Source organism: Belonocnema kinseyi, chromosome 6 (genome assembly GCF_010883055.1).
Source record: "Belonocnema kinseyi isolate 2016_QV_RU_SX_M_011 chromosome 6, B_treatae_v1, whole genome shotgun sequence".
NCBI classification, from domain to species: domain Eukaryota; kingdom Metazoa; phylum Arthropoda; class Insecta; order Hymenoptera; family Cynipidae; genus Belonocnema; species Belonocnema kinseyi.
This window is the reverse complement of record NC_046662.1, coordinates 45,745,640-45,767,463: the sequence shown is the minus strand read 5'-3', so window position 1 is coordinate 45,767,463 and position 21,824 is coordinate 45,745,640. Positions and strand designations below refer to the sequence as shown.

Here is a 21,824-nt window from a genome sequence, read left to right as displayed (position 1 = left end):
TTTAAAAATAATACGTTCACTTTCAAACAAATAGAAGAATTTTCTATTATTTCGATTCTTTTGTTTCTTTGTGTTTTTTTCAAATATTTGAATTTATTTTAATTTTTTGAATTCTTTTTGATCTTTTGGATTTACTTACATGAATTCTGACTAATTTTTTAAATATTAATCCAACAGAAAAAATAGTAAAAAAAAAGTCATTTTATTTCTCCTAAAATCTCCAAAAATGTAACCAACCTTCTAATAACAAAAAGGATAAATTGTAAATCTTAAATCTGTTATAAAATAATCATAATTTTCTATTTAAAGTTTAATTTTCAATCTAAAAAAATAAATTTACAACAAAAATAGAATAGGTATTATTTAATTAACAGAATAACTTTCGACCATTACGGATAACTCTAGCAAAATAATTAAATTTAAAAATATTTAAACCTTCAACCAACCAATTCCATTTTTTACCAAATATCTGAATTTTTTATGAGAAAGATTAATTTTCTGCCAAAGAAGAAAATTTTTAATTAATACGTTCACTTTTAAACAAATATTTCAATTTTCTACTATTTTTATCCTTTTTCTTCTTTTCAAATCCTTCAATTCTTTTCCAGATTTTGGGTTCACTTTCACTAATAATTCCTATGTTTTTCCTAAATTAGATTTTCTTTGAATCTGTTTAGATTTTTTATTGAAAAAGTTGAATGTTTTAATGTTTACAAAATTTTATTTTCTAGGATGGAAAAAAGACTTTTTCCTAAATTAAACTGCACTGAAAATTACTTATTCGCTATAAAGAAAATATTTCAGGGCTAGTCTAAAAAAGGGACATTTGTAATATTTGTAAAAAAATAATGAAAACTTTACATAATTCGTTTGATAGGACAATCCAAGAAAAAAAGCGATTTCCTTTCCTAATTCAGATTCCACTGAAAATGTTTCTTTTTGATTAAAAAAAATTATAAACGCCATTATAATGGCAGAAATCATTCCAATTTTAATTCCGTTGCACTGCAAAATTTGAATTTTTTAACTTTCATATATGGAACAGTTTAATTGTTTTTAGGTAAAAAACAAATCTAGGCTATCATTTTCAATGCTCTAAATAAAAACTCATCCTACCTTTTAACTAACATGATTAAAAACGTTAAAAATAAAAAATATCCCTCTTCCAATTCAGAGCGAAAATAAAGATAAAAAGTTTCTCCTCTCAACTGTACACTAAAATCATAAAATCCCTCCTTCCCCGCAAACTCATAAAAATCAGAAAAAAAATTATGAAATAAAATTTCTTCTATTCCAACTCGATAGAAATCTTAAAAATAAAACAATGTTTCTCTTTTAATTCTTGAAAAATCTAAATCTAAAATGTTCTCCCTTGTAAACCAATAAAAATAGTAAAAACAAAAAATATTCCTTTTCCAATCCACAAAAAAATTAAAAATTAAATTTCTTTACTGAAACAAAGGACGAATGTTAAAAATAAAAAATGGCCTTTCCACTCTACGAAAAAAATAAATCACTAACATTTTTTTCTTTCAAACTCTATTACAATTTTTAAAATAAAAAATTATCCCATTTCAATAAAAAAATAAATCAAAAGTTCCCTTTTCACCTCAATAAAACTGGTAAAAGGAAAAAGTGGCTTTTTTGATTTCGGAAAAAATAAATAACCAAAATTTCACCCCTTCCAACTCAATAAAAATCTTTTAAAAAATAACAACATTCCCCTCTTCTAATGCAGAAAACATTGAAAACCAAAATTTCCTCCCTTCCAACTTAATAAAAATATAAAAAATATTCCTCTTCCAATACAGAAAAAATGGAAAACAAATTTCCTCCCTTCCAACTGATTAAAAATGTTAATATTAACCAATTTTCCTCTTCCAATTCGAAAATAAATTTATTATAAAGATTTCTTCTCTTCCTCTAAACATTTAAATTGTGAAATTTAAACTTTTTGTTGTACAATTATTATTTTTAAAAGAAAATTATTTTTATTTGGAATATAATCAAACTGATCTTGTAAAATCAATTATCGTACAATTTTTAACTCTCGAACAACGATTCAATTTTAAAAATCATTACTGAAAAATAGATTCATTCTCATGTCCTGGTTTCTTCAGGCCACAAAAGATTCCCGGTAATTTTCCGGATTTTCCGGTTTCCCCCTTTTCTTGGTTTCATTATTTATATAATCTAAAAAAAATTAAATTTAAATATTATTGAATTTAAAAATTTTCTTTTTGAGGAAATAAAGTTTTTTTTGAAACCTATAGCTTGAAGGAGAGAGTGTGCTTGCGAGAGAAAGTCGTAGGACGTGCATTGTCTGCTTATATTGCGGCAGATTAAATTAATTTCGGCAAATTAATTGGCAGTTCAGATGTTTAGCCTTAAGTGAGAACATCTAATTTCCTTATACTCCCCTCTTTTCACTTCAAGATTGCCGCGAAACTTCGTTTTCAAAATTCTCTAACTTTTCCCTTTATTTTTCCCTGACTAATTTTTCATCTTACTTGACCATAATTATTTAAGACCAAATTCTTGTACTTACACAACGATACTTCCCCTACTTTGGTCTCATTATGATCATGTCATTTCCCGAACCGTCTTATACTTTCCCCTCCTTCACTTCGGCCACCATCACTTCTACCTCCTTCACTTCTACCTCCTTCACTTCTACCTCCTTCACTTCTACCTCCTTCACTTCTCTATCCTTCACTTCTCTATCCTTCACTTCTCTCTCCTTCACTTCCCCCTGCTTAACTTCTCTCTTTAATTTATCTACTTTTCTTTCCCTCCTCCCTACCACTTCTTCCCTAATTTTCCCTACTTTTCCCCTCCTCACTTCCAAACTTTTAATAAATAATTAAAATTCCGTGGTATGGGAATATCTTCAAATTATTAAAGTCTCTTAAGTTTTTTTAAAAATCTTTTTAAAGACCCCAAAGTATTTAAAATGTTTTGAAATCTTTCGACATTTTTCAAAGTATTTTTAAATCTTTAAAATTCCTTGGTATTGGAGTACCTTGAAATTATTAAAGTCTTTAATTTTTCTTGAACCATCTTTACATACCCCAAAGTATTTTAAAACCTTTGAAATCTCTTGAAATTCTCTCAAACTTTATTAAAAATCTTAAAAATTCCTTGTAATTGAAATACTTTTAAATTATTGAACTCTATTAGAAATATCTTAAAATATTTTTAAATACCTTAAAACCTTTTAAATATCTCGAAAATCTCTTAAATTTTTGTAAAATCTTGAAAATTCCTTGGTATTGAAATACGCTTAAATCATTTAAGTCTATGAAGAATTTATTGGTATTTTTTAAAATACTATTTAATATTTTAAGATATTAATTTTTTTTTCAAATTCCTTAAAACATTTTAAGGTTCTTGAAAGGCTTAAAAATACCTTAAAATCTCAAATCTTCAAATTATTTAAAATATCCTGAAATATATAAAATCCCTTGAAACATTTTAAAACTTCTTAAAATTCTTTGGAAGTATTAAATATACATTAAAATATCGCGAATTCTTTAGAAAATCTTTAATTTATTGTAATCTATAAAAAAATGTATTGGAATCTTTTGCAATACCCCAAAATATTTCAAAACCTTTAAAATCTCTGGAAACTCTTTCAAAGTTAAGTTTTTTTAAATCCTTGGTATTGAAATACCTTTAAATTATTTAAGCCTATTGAAATTTTATTGGAACTTGTTCAAATGCCCTTCAAATTATTGAAATCTAATAAGAATATTTTGAATTTTTTTAAATTCGCCAAAAGATTTCAAATCCTTTACACTTTTCTATTTTCCCTTGAAATTTCCTTCAGCTCTTTAAAATTCGTTTCAGATATTAAGAATACCCTTCTGTCTCTTAAATTGTATTGCAAAATATCTTCAAATTATGGCAATCTTTAAAAAATTGCCTGAAATTTTGTTAAATAACCTAAAGATGTTTAAAATGGTTTGAAATCTTTCGAAATCCTTCGGAGGTTTTTAAAAATATTTCAAATTCCTTGGTAATGGAATACCTTCAAATTATAAAAATATATTCAGAATTTCTTTGAATCTTTTAAAATACCCCAAAATCTTAAAAATCTTTTGCAATCTCTCGAAATTCTTTCGAAGTTGTTAAAAATAATAAAAATGTCTTGATATTGAAATACCTTTAAATTACTGAAATCTATTAGGAATTTCTTGACATGTTTTAAAATAACGCAAAATATTTTAAATCCTTTGAAATCCTTTGAAATCCTTCGAAATCCTTTCAAAGTATTTTAAAAATCTTACCAATTTCTTAATATTGGAATATCTCCAAATTATTTAGGTCTATTAAAAGTTTATTAAAATTGGTTTAAATGCACTGAAATATTTCAAATCCTTTGAAATATTTTAAACTCTTTAAAATTCATTAAAAGTAATTCATACTCCTTTAAATGTATTAAATATACCCTGAAATCTCTCAAATTCGTTGGAATACCTTTAAATTATTGCAATCTACTAGAACATTTTTGGAATTGTTAAAAAGACTCCAAATATTTAGTCTTTTTCAATCTCCCAAAATTCTTTCGAACTTTTTAAAAATATTAAAAATGCCTTGATATTGGAATACCTTTAAATTACTGAAATATATTACGAATTTCTTGGATTGTTTTAAAATATACAAAAATATTTTAAATCCTTTGTAAACTCTCGAAATCCTTTCAAATAATTTTAAAAATCTTAAAAATTCCTTCGTTTTGGAGTACCTTTAAATTATTTAAGTCTATTAACAGTTTATCAGAATTTGTTTAAATTCACTGAAATGTTTAAAATCCTTTAAAGTATTTTTAAACCTTTTAAAATTCTTTAAAAGTAATTAATACACCCTTAAGAGTATTAAATACACCCAAAAATCTCTCAAATTTTTTGGAATACCTTCAAACTACAGCAATATATTAGAAAATTTCTGGAATCTTTTAAAAACCCTAAAGTATTTTAAATCCTTTGAAATTTTTTAATATCCTCTGTAATTTTTTGAAGCTTTTAAAAATTCTTTTCAAATATCAAGACCCTTGTATCTTTTAAATTTTTTGTAATACCTTAAAATGATTTCAATCTATATAAAACTCATTGGCATTTAAAACATTTCCTACGATATTTGAAATTTTTTGAAAATCTTTAAAATTTCTTGATGTTGTAATTTAAGCCTGCAGGGCATAAAAAATTAATTTTAAAAATCCCATTAAGTTTAGAGGCCTTAATAAATAATTAATCTTGTAAACAATTTCTTATTTATTTGTAAGAAATATAAATAAAATCATTCCGCAGTAAAATATTTTAAATATAAATAAAATTCTTGAATGTAAGCTTATAAATACTACATTAAATGCTACAGCAGAGGAATTTCTCCCACTCACTTTCTTAATTAATACATTTTTTCAAATAACGATACAAAAATAAGGAACGTGTGTCTATTTGACACGTGTCAAATAATAATAAAAAATATTCGAGGTACATTCCTCAATCGAATGAATTATTAATGTTTGTACTACAAACAATAAAAATTAGCAATTGCATCGACGTACAATAATAATAATGATAATATAATAATAATAATAATGATAATAATAAAATAATAGTAATATTAATTCTTCAACATTTAGCATTCTTCAACATCTTCTTGAATGCCAAAACCATTTCATTCCGAAATAAAATATATACAAATTGAATTTGAACTTTTTTAAATAATAAAAATTACTAATTATTCGAAATACGATAATATGTATCCTGAAACTCAACTTATTATTTATTATGCAAATATTGCACAACAATTTTATTATTAACGAATAACAAATAAAGCTACGTCCTCGATCTTTTAAGAATCGGCTATTTTTCAATGGGTCCCAAAAAAGATTCAAATTTTTAAATCTATTTTTTGGTTTTTGTGGTACTACTTTATTCGATCGATTATAATTTACCGATCCTGAACAAGGCAGAGCTAATTTTTCTTCACCGTCGGTAACCGTTCGACGGTAACTCACCCTAGTGCCTATTATCGACCGCCAAGGGTTTTTTTCTTTACGAAAATTTTTTATCTTTTGAGTTCTGGCGAAACTGGTCGGTAATTTTATCACGTATCACCAGCCAATATCAATTTATTTTCAGCCAATTCCTCTTTTATCAACAATGCCAACCGTTCCAATGCCTGAAAAATAAAAAAATTATTGATTAAAGAAAAAATATATTTGAAATTGTTATTTTAAAAAACTTTGAGATGAGAGTTAGGGACGACTGAAAAATCCCGAAAAATAAAATTCCCGACACGGTAAAATTCCCGAATTAGAAAATTTTCGATTAATCAAATTCGCGAATAATAAAATTGCCGAAAAATAAAAATACCGATTTGGAAAATTCCCAAATAATAAGATACACGAATAATAAAATTACCGAAAAATAAAAATGCCCAATTAGAAAATTGCCGAAAAATAAAATTCACCAATAATAAAATTGCCGAAATATAAAAATACCCAATTGGAAAATTTCCGAATAATAAAATTCCCGACAGCTTATACTATCACCGAATTGGAAAATTCCCGAATAAAAAAATCCCCGACAGAAAATTGCCGATTTATAAAATATCCGAATTGGAAAATTCCTGAATTTTAACAATTAGAATTAAAAAAATATATATTTTATTGATTGCAAATACATACAATAAGACATTAGTTTCAAAAATTATTTTTAACATTTAAAATTTCGAAGCTTACTTCTTGAATTTAAAATAGCAATAATTTTAAATAAAATATTTCTAGGTAACGCATGTTTTTTTAATGTTCACAGTATTTGAAAAAATCCAAAAAAGTTCGCAAAAATAAAATTTTAAATTAATATATATGTATATATATATATTGAGTTTTTATTTGAAAAACTTTGTAAGGTACAGAGAAAATTTAGGGATAATTTTTTCTCTTCCATGCGCATGTTTTTATAAATTTGGTAGGTGATACCAAATTGAATTCTTCTTTCAAAGAAAAAATTATTGCTTACATTGTTACGCTTTTTTTTAAATGTGCATAATATTTTGAATAAAAAAATTACAAAAAGCTTTCGCAAAAATACAATTTAAAATTTTAAGTAAATAAATGAATAAATAAATAAATAAATAAATAAATATATATATATATATATAATTTAACATTGAATTTTTGCTAACGCTTTTTGTATTCTTTCAAATACTGTAAACATTAAAAAAACATGCGTTACCTAGAAATATGTTATTTAAAATTATTGCTATTTTTAATTTAAAAAATAAGCTTCGAATTTTTAAATGTTAAAAATAATTTTTGAAACTCATATTCTTTTGTATTTGTAATCAATAAAATATAATTATAAAAAATTCTAATTGTTAAAATTCGGGAATTTTACAATTCGGGAATTTTACAATTCGGGAATTTTCCAATTCGGATATTTTATAAATCGGCAATTTTCTGTCGGGAATTTTATTAGTCGAGAATTTTCCAATTCGTTAATATTATACACTGTCGGGAACTTTAATATTTGGGAATTTCCAATTCGGTAATATTTCAAACTGTCGTAAATTTTATTATTCGAGAATTTTATTATTCGGGAATTTTCCAATTCGGTATTTTTATTTTCCGGCAATTTTATTATTGGCGAATTTTATTTTCCGGCAATTTTCCAATTCGGTATTTTTATTTTTCGGTAATTTTATTATTCGTTTATTTTATTATTTGGGAATTTTCCAAATTGGTATTTTTATTTTTCGGCAATTTTATTATTCGCTAATTTGATTATTCGGGAATTTTCTAATTAGGGAATTTTACTGTGTCGGGAATTTTATTTTTCGGGAGTTCTCAGTTGTCCCGAGAGTTACATTAAAACTAATAATAAATCCGGATGACTGAAAAACTGATTTAGGTTGTCTACTCAAATCCTAGAAAAAAAATATCTGACAATTCCAGTTTTTTTCCAGGTATCTCAGGATTTTTCCAAGTATAATTTTTCATAGTATTTTATCTTCTCTTATATAAAATTCAAAGCATATTTAGATCAAATTAATTCCGGTGCTAAGTAGTTAAATTTCGACTAAAAAGGATCAATTTTCAACTCAATAGTTGAATTTTTAACTTAAAAAATATCGATTTTCAATTAAAATATTTAAATTTTAAATAGAAAATATACATTTTCAAACCAGGAGATAAATTGTTTTTTAAATACGATTTTTCTGCAAAATACATGCCTTTTTAACGAAATAGTTGAACTTTGCACTAAAAATAATGAAATTTTCATTAGAAAAATTTAATTTTATGAAAAAAAACGACTTTTCAACAAGATAGTTCAATGTTCAATCAGTGATGAATTTGCAACTCAAATGAAAAAAAAATAGTTGAATTTCGAACTAAGACATCCACTTTCGATTCCAAATAAAATAGTTAAATTTTCAGGTAAGAAAAAATTCATTTTCAACAACAAAAAAAAAACATATTTTTATAAAACAGTTGAATTAAAATTATGAATTTGCAACTAAAATTAAAAATCTTCAACTAATATAGTTGAGTTTTGAATGAAAGTGATGAAGTTTAAACTACAACATCGATTTTCGATCAAAGATCGAATCGTAAAATTTTTAGATCAGAAAAAATTAATTTTCAACAAAAAAAAACGAATTTAAAAACAAAAATAGTTTCATTTTCAATCAAAATGATGAATTTTGCAATAAAACATATTTTCGATCAACAATGGAATCGTTAAATTTTTAAATAAAAGAAAATTAATTTTCAACAAAACAAAAACGAATTTTTAACAAAATAGTTTGATTTTCAATCAAAATGATGAGTTTTCAACTAAAATTTGAAATCTTCAAATGATATCTTTGAATTTTGAATCAAAGTGGTGAGTTTTGAATTAAAACATCAATTTTCGATCAAAAATAGAATAGGTAAATTTTCAGATTAGAAAATATTAATTTTCAAGAACAAAAAAACGAATTTTTAACAAAATAGTTTAATTTTTAATCAAAGTCATGAATTTTTAACTGAAATGAGAAATCTGTAACTAACATAGTTGAATATTGATTCAAAATTATCAATTTTGAACTAAAAGATCAATTTTCGATCAAAAATGGAATAGAAAAATTTTCATACCAGCAAAAATTAATTAAAAAAAAAGAATTTTTAACAAAATAATTTAATATTAAATAAAATGATGAATTTTGGCAATGAAAGATCGATTTTTGATCAACAATGGAATAACTACATTTTCAGATAACAAAAAATTAATTTTCAAACAAAAAGAAAGAATTTTTAACAATATCGTTTAATTTTCAATGAAAGTTATGATATTTCGACTAAATTATAAATATTTAATTAATATAGTTGGATTTTCAACTAAAAAGATAAATTTTCTAACAAGACGATTAACTTCTAGCAAAAAAGACGAATTTCTAACAGAGACAAATTGCCAATTATATAAATATATAAATATAAAATTATATAATAATAAAATATTTAATTGGAATAGTTACATTTTTAGTGAAAACAAAATAAAATTAACAAAAACTAAAACAATGTTTAAAGGCATAGTTACATTTTGCAAAAAAAAGATGAATTTTCAAATAAAATGATTAATCTACAACTATAATAGTAAAATTTCAACAAAAAAGAACAATTTTCAAATAAAATGATAAATATTTAACTAGAATACTTAAATGTTTAACGAAAAAGGTACAAATTTGAATCCGAAGATTAATTTTTTACCTAAAAATGACGATTTATCAACAAAATACATGAATTTTTAACAAGATTTGAATTGTTAAACAAAAATAAGACAAATTTTCAACCCAATAGATGGATTTTGAACTAAAAAAGATTTATTCAAATAAAAAATGTAATAGTGGAATTTCAAACCAAAAATATGAGTTTTCAAACCAAAAGTTAAATCTTCAACTGAAATAGTTAATTTTTTAACTAAAAATATGAGTTTTGAACCAACAGGTAAATTTTCAATTAAAAAGATTAATTTTTACTAAAAGAGACGAATTGCCAACAAAGTACATGAATTTTCAACTGCAAAAGATAAATTGTCAACCAAAAATTATATGGCTAGATTTTAGTTACAAAAATTAATAATATCTCCAAAAAGATAAATTTTAATTAAATTGATGCAGTATTTATCTGGAACAATTACATTTTCAGTTAATAAAATATAACTTTCAAAAAAATACTGATTTTCAACAAAATAGTTCTAATAGAAAAATTAACTTCAGCAAAGGAAAAAACGAATTTTCAACAAAAAAGCTCAGTTTTCAACCAAAGTGATAAATTATCATTTAACATGATGGACTTTAAATAAAAATAATTGTTATCGAGAGAGTTTAACATTTAACCTATTAATTAAATGTTTATTGAAAAAAGGATTATAAACCAAAAATTGCAGTAGTTCTCATTTCAATCAAAAAAGATTTTAATTCAACTAAAAGAAAGTATTGTCAACATGAGTTGCTTTTTTAACTATAAAATATTTTTCTGTCAATAAAACAGAGAAAATATTGCAAGGAAACTGGTAAATTTCCAACAAAATACATGAAGTATCAACGAAATACTTAAATTTTCAACTAAAAACAATCAATTTTTAACCAAAAATAGAATAGTTAAATTTCCACGTTAAAAAAATCAATATAAAAAAAATTTCAACAAAATAGTTAAATACATCGATAGAAAGCTATTTTTACAAATAAAGAATGAATTTTATGTTATTTTATATTTATATTTAAAGAAAAATTAAACACGCTCGCGAAAAACTTTCCTGACTTAAAAAAAAAATTTCCTAAAATTTCCAGGGTTTTCCAGGTATATACAAATTCCCTGACAATTCCAGATTTTCCAGGTAGTGTAGACATCCTGTTATTTAAAAATTTCCACATTTTTCACTGATTATTCCATGGTCAATTTTTTGTTTTCCCTGATTATTATTATTATATGAAAATCAGAATTTTAAGCTTTTCACATTTTCAACATATAATATTATATAAAAGGAATAAAACAATTTCAAATTAGAATTAGAAATTAAAAAATCAATTATTCTTTTTAGACAAAAAAGATAACTTTTCTATCATAAAAGAGGGATTTTTATTCCACATGGAGGAATTTTTAATTAAAAAAGATGCTTTATTAACAAATTTGGCAAATTTTAAACAAAATAAATTAACTTTGAAAGAAACTGTTGAATTTTCAACTCGCAAAGATTAAATTAAACTTCCAAATTCAACACAAAGAGATGAATTTTGAACCGGAAATGATAAATTTTTAACAAAGAAGATGAATCCTCTACGAAAATGTAATAGTTGACATTTAAGAAAAGTAACTTCTAACGAAATAATTAAATTGAAAACCTAAGATTTGTCGTTTGAAAAATAAATAAGTTTTTAAGAAAAATAGTAGAATTTTTAACAAAAAATTGAAATTTTCAGCAAAATAGATAAATTTGGAAACAAATCGTTAAATTATTAACTAAAAGTGATAAATATTTAACATAAAACATAAAAATACATTTCCAATGAAAAAAATTATTTAAAAAAAATCGTTTTTTTAATATATTATTACAACTTTCAATCCGAAGTCTAATTTTTGAAGCAAAAAGTAGAATTTTCAACACATCAAAATTTTTCAATCGATGCTAAAGTTAAATTTTCAGTAAAAAAAATTTTTTAACCAAAAAGAAAACAAAGTTTCAACGAAATAGTGAAATATGCAAAATATTTTAACTGTTAACCAAAGAGGTGAATTGTTAATTAAAATTATGCATCTTTCCGAAAAATAAAGATTTTTCAGTCAAGAAAAAAAGTTTATCTAAATTTTTAAACAATTAAGTCAAACGATGAATTTTCTCTGAAACGCAAAATTAATTTTCAAACAAACAGTTTCGGTTTTAACCAGAAAAGAAAAATAAACCAACAAGATTCTTTTTCTTCAAAAAAAGACGAGTTTTCATTCAAAAAAATATCAATTTACACCAATAATTGAAAAACTTATGTTAGCGTAAAAATAATTAATTTTAAAAAATTCAAAAAATTAGTTACATTTTTAAATAAAAAAATAATATTTTCGCCTTCAGCGAAAAAAAATGTTAATAAAGTGTCTCAACTTTCACCTGAATAGTCGAATTTTCAATTTAAATAAATCAATTTGAGCGAGAAATTTCAATAGTTATATTTTTAGTTTAAAAAAAATGATTAATAAGAAAAAAGTTTTTAAGAAAATAGTTAGACATTTAACTAACGAGATGAATTTTAAATTAAAATTATGAACCTTCAGCCGGAATAGTTAGTTTTTTGTTCAAAACTGTAATTTTTCGTAAAAAAAAAATTTCAATCAAAGAGAGGATTTTACACTAAAAGAATATGAAGTCACAACAGAAAATGTAATAGTAGTTATTTTAAATTCTCAAAAGATTCGAATTTTAAATAAAAAATATTTGAATTTATGAAGAAAAGAATTTTCAAACAAAATAATTGAATGATCAACCAAAGAATAATAATTTTCAACCAAACATTTCAATTTTCTATTCAAAAAGATAAATTTTCAAGGAAACAGTTAATAATTGAAATGCAATCAAGCAAAAAGGATTTTACCTGCTCACTAATATTTAAAGGCCAGAATTTATATTAAATGGAAAATTAATAAACAAATTCATTGTTTTTTTTTTAGATTAAAATTTAATTATTTTTTTATTATCATTAGAAATTATTTTTGTGAAAGTAGATTTTATGCAAATTTACACTTTTGTAAAAGTACACAAAAATTCGTTATATAAAGAATTTTTAAACAAAATATACAGAAATTGTATGCACAAAATAATTTAAAATGTTTTCTTTAAATGTACATCACTATAATTTTATTAAAGAATTTTTAAAGAATTCTTTATTTAGAATATTTTTTGAAAGACTTATTATTTTAACCACAATGACGTCGTTTTCATCAAATCTACGTCGCTATCATTTTTTAAAGAATTTAAAAACAAATTCTTTAACTACAATATTTTTATAATTTTGTATTTTTACTACATTTTTTATTCTGACCGATTCTCCTGTTACAAAAATAATTTCTAATCGTAAGATAACATTCATAGAATTTTAATTTTAAATTGCATCCCGATAAGAATGTATATAATATTTGCAAATTTAATCATATTTATAGAAGAGGGACACCACTGTATGTCGAAAAGTTTTAAATAATAAAATTATTTCTAATTTTCTTGACACTAAAGCCAACAAGAAAGATCAATATTAAAAAAAATTATTATTGTAAAATACTTTCTGCTGAAGGTAAAAATAAAAGGAGGAAATAAATCGATTTAATTTCCATAAATTAAAACTAAAAAGAAATTGTTTTTTCATAATGAGAACTGTAGAATAATTTAAACAAATTTAGAAAGAAGGCAAAAATAACACTTAGATTATTATTTTTTTTTTTAATATACCGCCGTATGATAAAACTTACCAAATTCATTTCTTTGTAACTAGCTTTGGCAAAACTCGCCCTGATGGCGTTGCAAGGCTTAGAAGGATCAGCCATGAAAGCAGCCCCTGGAGCCAGCAAAACCCCATGTGTCACCCCTCGCTGCATTACCATTTTCCAGGTGTCACTAACACCTCGAACTTGAATCCACAAGAAAAATCCAGCACTTGGTTGACTGAAATCTGCCAAACCTGACAAAGAAATTTGTTGATAAAAAATGATTTATTTAAAATTGTTTTAATTTATCTGCTATATCATCAGAGATTGTACCTTACCGACAGTAGATCAACCCTCTAAATCATGAAGGCAGAAAATCTACACAATATCGATCAAGTTAAGAATCTTCAATTTCAGAAAATGCTTAACGTCTTAATAAGACTAGATGGAAAATAATATTTTTAAATTGAAATTAAAATTATTTCTTGAAAAAAAAATCCTACTCCATCTTCACTCCATTGGAAATCGAACCACAAAACTTTTGATTTCCGGTCAGGTGCTTTTCCAATTAAGTTATTAGAGGGATCAGAATAAGAACTCTTAATTCAAGACCGGAAATCAGAAGATTTGTGGTTCGATTCCTAATGGAGTGAAGATGTAGTAGGGTCTTTTTTATAAGAAATAATTTTAATTTTAATTCAAAAATATTATTTTCCATCTAGTCTTATTAAGACGTTCAGCATTTTCTGTTATTGAAGATTCTTAACTTGATCGATATTGTGTAGATTTTCTGCCTTCATGGTTCAGAGGGTTGATCTACTGTCGGTAAGTAATATTAAAGAGCGAGATCCCAGTGGGCACAATATTTGGCGACGTCTTTACGACATCGCTACGACGTATTTACGACAACTTTACGACATCCTATGTCCATGTCGTTACAGTGTCTTCACGATATCTTAAAGACATCGTCAGATCATACGACATATTTACGATATCGTAAAGACGACTTAACGACATGGACATATGATGTCGTAAAGTTGTCGTAAAGATGTCGTACCAATGTCGTAAAGACGTCGCCAAATTTTGGGCACACTGGGATATGATTCGAAGATTTTAATTTTTTAATATCATTTTAGATTTGAGGACGACTGAAAAACCCCGAAAAATAAAATTACCGAATAATAAAATTGCCGAAAAATGCAAATATCGAATTGGGAAATTTAAATTCGCTAATAATAAAATTGCCGAAAAATAAAAATACCGAATTGGTAAATTCCCGAATAATAAAATTCCCGAGTAATAAAATTCCCGAATAATTAAATTCACGACACTTTATAATATTACCGAATAATAAAATTCCCGGCAGTTAATAATATTAACGAATTTGAAAATTCCCGAATAATGAAATTCCCGACAGAAAATTAACGAATAAAAAATATCCGAATTGTAAAATTCCAGAATTTAAACAATTAGAATTTTTTATAAATATGTTTTATTGATTCTAAATACAATAATGATTTTTTAATCATTATTTTTAATGCCTAAAATTTCAAAAATTAATGCTTGAATTTAAAATAACAATAATTTTGAATAAAATAATTTAAATAAAATCATTATTCTATTTATAATCAATAAAATATATTAATAAAAAATTTTAATTGTTTCAGTTCGGGGATTATTTAATTCGGGAATTTCACAACTCGGATTTTTTATAATTCGTCAATTTTCTGTGGGGAATTTCATTATTCGGGAATTTTCCAATTCGGTGATATTATAAATTGTCGTGAATATTATTATTCGGGAACGTCATTATTCAAGAATTTTAATGTTCGGGAATTTTCCAATTCGATATTTTTATTTTTCGGCAATTTTATTATTTGTGAATCTTCCAATTCGGGAATTTTATAATGTCGGGAATTTTATTTTTCGGGATTTTTCAGGCATCCCTAGATTTGATTGAAGTTTGATATCATGAAAAAAATGAATCAGTTAGTAATTAATTAATCAGTTTCCAAAATAAAAATTAACGAACAATTATTTTCATTGATACATTAAAATAATGTCTACTTTATATTTTTATAAAAATTAACTTACACAAACTTACAAAGATTACATTATTGAAATAAAGGTATTTCAGAAGTAAATAACCTTTTAGTATACAAAACTTAAGTTAGTCAGTTCAACAAAATTAAAGTTGAATATGTATGTAATTTAATATCGTGAACAAAATTATTCAGCTGATAAATAATTAATGACTCAGTAAAAAATTTAAAAAATTCAAAAAAACTCAAATTAAATTTTTATGTTATTTAAAATTGTAAAACAATTAATCAGCTAATAAGTTTTTTTAGTTTATGACATAAAAAGTATTTTAGAATTATTTTCAGTGAATCATTGAAATAATTTGTATTCTAAATTTTAAGAAAATTTGAGTTATTTATAACACTTTAAACTGTTACAGGAAAAATAAAAATATAGTCGCACATAATTTCGAAATCATAATTCAGATGCTCATTTAACATCGCAAAACTTTGCAAAAATAATATAACTGGAATGAAGCTTTTTTAAACATTGACAAACTTTTATTATATAAATTAAATTCAATATTCAATTATACAACATTCGAATAAATAATTTATGTCACCTAATTTTAAGAAACTAAATTTTTATCTTTATTTAATTTTAAATTTTGAAAAAATTATTCAGATAATAATTAATTAATTATTTCACAATATGAGAATCATTTAACTATAACTTTCACTAAAGCATTCCAATAATATTTGCTTCATGTCTTTTTTTCAAATTTGTACCTTCATTTCTAAAAATTTGATTTATTAATAACATTTTAAACTAATTCCAGAAACCATAAGTTTTGATACAATCAATTAATAGTTGATCAGTTCAAAACATAGAAAGCATTAACAATCATTTTCATTGAATCATTCTGATAATTATTACATTAAATTTTAATTAAATTTGAAACCGTATTTCTATATGTTTTAATTTATTTATAACCTTTAAAACTAATTTCAAAAAATTTGAAATTATTTACCTATAATTTTGAAAATTGAATTTAGATACTTATTTCACTTTACAATCATAAGAAAAATCGTATAATTTTCATAGAGGTATTGTAAACAGGAAATAAAATTTTATTTTGAAACTAATGCCTATTATTGCATTACATAATCCGAAAGCAAATAATCAATTCATGTTACTTAATTTTAAACATCTTAAATTGAATCTTTATGTCATTGAATATTGTTGTAAAAATTATTCACCTAAAAATTAATTAAATAGTTCACAACATAAAAAGCCTCAAGCAATTATTTTCATTTAAAAAATCAAATTATTTTTAATTATATACAAATATTTTTTAATTTAAATTTTAATGTCTAAATATTTTTATTTATTTTGCAATAATTCCAGAAAATTTGAGTTTTAACAGAATTATATAATAAATATTCAATCGTTTAAAAAAAAAACATTATAGCATTATTCTCTTTGGAAATTTAAATAATTTAAAGCTTTAAAAAATTCTTTTCATTGAAACATTTAAATAATTTTCACTTTTAATATTTTTTAAATTTAAACATGTCTTTCTTCAACTTCAATTAATTATAAGCTTTTAACTAATTCTAGAAAATATAAATTTTTGCAGAATTTATCAATAATTAATTAATGAGTAAAGGACATGAAAATCATTTAATAATCATTTTCATTAAAATGTGTATTTACATATAATTTTAAAAATCGAATTTAGATACTATTTTTTTAACATCGAAAATATTAGAAAAAAATTATTGTAATTGAGATATTTTAAACGAAAAACAAATTTTATTATAGAAATAATAGCCAATTTTTAATAATATAACCTTAATGCAAATAATGTATTTATGTGACCTAATTAAAAACAATTCATATTCAGTTGTTTTTTAATCAGTCAGTCAATAGTTCGATAAAAACTTCAAACATATTGACATATAATTTTGAAGATGAAATTCAGATAACTATTTTAAAACATCGAAAACACTTGAAAAATTATGAAATTGGAACAGGTAATTTTTTAATGTAGATAAACTTTTATCATACAAATCATATCCCATGTTAAATAACCCTAACCTCGAAGTAAATGATAAATACATTTTCTTAGTTAAACAATACTCAACTTCAATTTTTATGTAATTTAATATCGTAAAAAAATTAATTAGCTAATAATAATTAGGCATCTCTTAAATTAATAAATTTACAGATTGAAGGTGTAGTTTTTTAACTTGCAGAATTATTGTTAATTATAATTAATTTTAAATCTTTAATAAGAAATTAAGGAGTGTTCAGCAGTCTTGAATTTTATTTTTAAATCTCAAAAAAAAACAAAATCATACATTACTTATAAGTATCACGATATCATTAATTGTGATGTCATTTTTAAAATATAAAAATATTTTTGATTATGAGAACGATTTTAAACATATAAAAATAGTTCATTTAACAAATTTCTTTTGTCAGAATTTTCTACATCGCCCGGAATGGATTTTCAAGAAACTTATAATATATCTGCTTTTTAAAAATAAATTCTTTAATAACAAAAATCCTCAATAAATAATTAAAAATTATTTACAAATATAAATTATCTTCGAAAAATGTTGTTTCTTCTTTTCTACATATACAAATAAATGTTTAATCTTTCATCTTATTCGTTAAAAAATGAACATATTTCCCCCACATTTTAAACATTCGAAGATGAAATATAATATAGAAACCTTTTTAATTTATGCTTTTTAAAAATAATTAATTTTAAATTAGAAGTGTTTTGTAATAAAAAAATTTTAATCAGCAATTATTTCCAATTGTAGTTTTTTAATTATATAAAGAAAATAAAATCGTATTTAATTGTAGGCCTTTGACAATTATATCTTTAAATTCGAATGCAAACATTCAAAATTAGTTTAAATTAGAATTTGTCAAGAATAAAAAATTGGAAAGAAACCGTTCGTGGATTATTGGAAACTTAATTAAAAGTGTTAAAAATAATCAACAATTGAACAAATTTACGATTTAGGGGACGACTGGAAAATCACGAAAAATATAATTTCCAAATTATAAAATGACTGAATTATAAAATTCCTGAACTGGAAAATTCCCGAATACTAACATTCCAGAAAGAAAATTGCCAAATTATAAAATATCCGAAATAGATAATTCCCGGATTGAAACAATTGAAATTTTTTTATCAATGAAATTATTTAAATAATCACAATTTAAACTATATTAAAAATTTGTTGATATATAAAAGAATACTAATTGTTTACATTCGGGAATTTCTCAATTCGAAAGTTTTATTATTCGGGAATTTTATTTTTTGACAATTTTTCAATTCGGCAATTTTATCAATCAAAAATTTTATAACTGAAGAATTTTATTACTCGGGAATTATATTTTTCGAGATTTTTCAGTTGTCCTTGCTGAAATGTAAAAAATCTCTGATTGGAAAACTTCCGGGTAATTAAACTCCTGAATAGTTTATAATATTATCAAATTTAAAAAATCCCGAGTAACAGCATTCCCGTCAGTTTCTAATATCACCAAATTTTGAAACTCCTGAATTTAAATAATTCAAATATATATTATTTATTTTTTTAATACAATTTAAAGTAATAACAATTCAGAACAGTATATTTCTGGATGACAAATTTTGTTTGAAAAAGAACAAAAATCAAAAATGGAATTTTTAATTAAAAACAGAAATAATAAAAATATGTTTTGAGATAAATGATTTCTAAATTGAATTCTAAAAAAATTATTCAGAAGAATGTCATTAAGTTCGAAGAAAAATTAGGGAGAAGATTTTTTATTCGTTTGAGACATACGTGCTCTTAAATTTATTTTTTAAACCAATTTTATAAAATTATTATTATTTTAAATTCTAACAATAATTTAAATAAATTAAAACATAAAAAATTTAGTACTGTTTTTTTATAAATAAACAATGTTTATTTTTTATAATTTTTCTAATTATCTAAATTTGGGAATTTTATAATTGGGAAATTTTATAGTTTAAATATTTTATAATTCGGCAATTTTATGTTAGGAATTTTAATATTCTTTCATTTTTCGATTCGGTTATATTATAAACTATTCGAGACTTTTCGAATTTAAAATTTTTGTATTTTTTTTATTTTTTGTAAGTTTGTGAATCTCATTATTGGTGAATTTTCCCATATGGGATTTTTTAATTTCGGGAATTTTATAGTGTCCGGAATTTAGGTTTTGGAATTTTTCCTTCGGGAATTCTATTATTCGTGAATTTTCTTCTTTCGGGAATTTTAAAATTCGATGATATTATAAACTTTCGGTAATTTTTTTATTCTGTATTTTTACATTTTGTAATATTATTAGCTGTTCGGAAATTATATTATTCGTGATTTTTTCATTCGGGAATATTATTATTTATGAATTTTATTATTTGGAAATTTTCTATAGTTTCGGGATTTTTGAAATTCGATAATTTTATAAACTTTCGGGAATTTGATTATTATGGATTTTTCCCATTCTGTAATATTATAAGCTGTTTGACAATGTCATTCGGGAGTTTTCCGATTCGGGATTTTTAGATTACGCTAATTTTATAATTTCAAGACTATTATCATTGGGGAATTTGTCAATTCGGGAATTTAAGTCTTGGGAATTTATTTTTCGGTATTTTTTAATCTTCTCTTTTCATTCAGGAATTTTGAAATACCTTAATATTGTGAGATGTTCAGGAATTTTATTATTCGGTACTTTTTCAGTTCGAGATTTCTATATTTCGCTACTTTTATAATTTTGTAGATGTTATTATTAAGGAATTTTTCAATTCGGGAATTTAACAGGGTGGGGAATTTATTTTTCGTGATTTTTCAGTCATCCCTTTTAATTCGGGAATTTTCAAATTCGTTATTTTTATAAACTGTTCGAAAAATCGATTATTCGGGATCATTATATTCCTGAAATGTTATCACTTCAGGAATTTTCTATTTCGAAAATATTCTTTTTCGAAAATTATACCTTGTCGGGAATTTTATTTTACTATGGATATTTTACTCAACCCGCATAAACCCGTGTAGAAATTCAAATGGGAAACTAGTCTGGATCCCGACTATTCGACCCCACTTAAAGTCGAGGGCTAGTCGGGTCATCTGACTAGCCCCCGACCAGTAGCGTCACGACAGATTAGTCGGAGACTAGTCGGGGCCTGATCGGGTACTAGTAGGGGTCATGTGATAATACATCTGTGTGGAATACCAACCAAAGATTTAATGGGGAACATATCCTAAGCATAAGAATACATAAATTTATGTAACTAAAATTCCCCAAAATTTATGGTATATTAATTTAAAAAAAAAAACTTCAGCTGGAACGCAGCAATGGAAGAGCTTTGTTCTGAAGGAACCGCCATGTTGGTCACAATAGTCTCTGCTCCATGTAATTATGCTTCGTTACGAGTGGACTGCTGTCTTAAACACTCGACGCGTCATTTCTGTTGCGCGAGGGGCGGCACGTCGCGCCCTTGCGGATTTTCTTTAAAGCTACCAGTCCAGAACCGCAAGACCTTCACTTCACTTGCCTAATAGTTTACTACTAGGATACTGCTCTTCACTGATTAAACAAAAACTTTGTTCCTTTCCAATTTCAACTACATGAAGGATTAGACTTTATTTACGTATGGCAAACCTTTCAGATCAATTTAAAAATATGCATCTGTAAAAATTTAGAGTCTTATGACTTTCAGCAGACTTTTCACCTACATCTATATGTATTTTTTCCAATATGGATTTTCTTAAAATTTCATACAAAGGTATTTATAAATGTTCCTAGAAATTCGTAATTTTCTAAAAAATACTACAAATAAATAAGATTATGTCTTTTTGAAGATTTTGATCGTTGTTTTGATAAAAAGTTGATTTTCGCACAAACAAATTTAACTTAAGAATTATTCATTAAGTATATTTGAGATGAATTTAACATTAATAAATCTTTTCTCCAAAAAACTGTGTAAAATTATTGTTAAATATATTCTTAGTTTTTTAAAATAAAAAATCATTACGCTTTTTTAGATATTACCTCATTTGCTAAGACCTCGCCGAAACCTCAAACATAAGTATAAACCGACCAGAGCCCCACTAGCTACCGACCCGAGTCTGAAGATTACCCGCACGGAAATTAGTGAAAAAAAGCCCAACTAGCCCTTGACTAAGGGGCCATTCATTAATTACGTAAGGTTCTCTGGGGGAGGGGGGTGCCACATTCTTACGTAAGATTTCGCGTACAATGAATGATAAAATTATGTACAAATACATAAGATAAAAAAAATCATCATTTATATGATTTT

General features: G+C 24.1%; 1 protein-coding gene across 1 annotated transcript in view; it reads right to left on the bottom strand.

Moving 5' to 3' along the window:
* Positions 1–5,625: 5,625 nt before the first annotated feature.
* The window catches only part of LOC117174786 (kynurenine/alpha-aminoadipate aminotransferase, mitochondrial-like), a 33,187-nt gene continuing 16,988 nt past the window's right edge, over positions 5,626–21,824 (bottom strand). Inside the window, exons 7-8 of the mRNA XM_033364154.1 lie at positions 13,499–13,707; positions 5,626–6,186 (exon numbers count right to left, since the gene is read on the bottom strand). Coding sequence (XP_033220045.1) covers positions 6,112–6,186; positions 13,499–13,707 — 284 coding nt within the window. The 3' untranslated portion in view covers positions 5,626–6,111. The remainder of the gene's footprint in view (positions 6,187–13,498; positions 13,708–21,824) is intronic.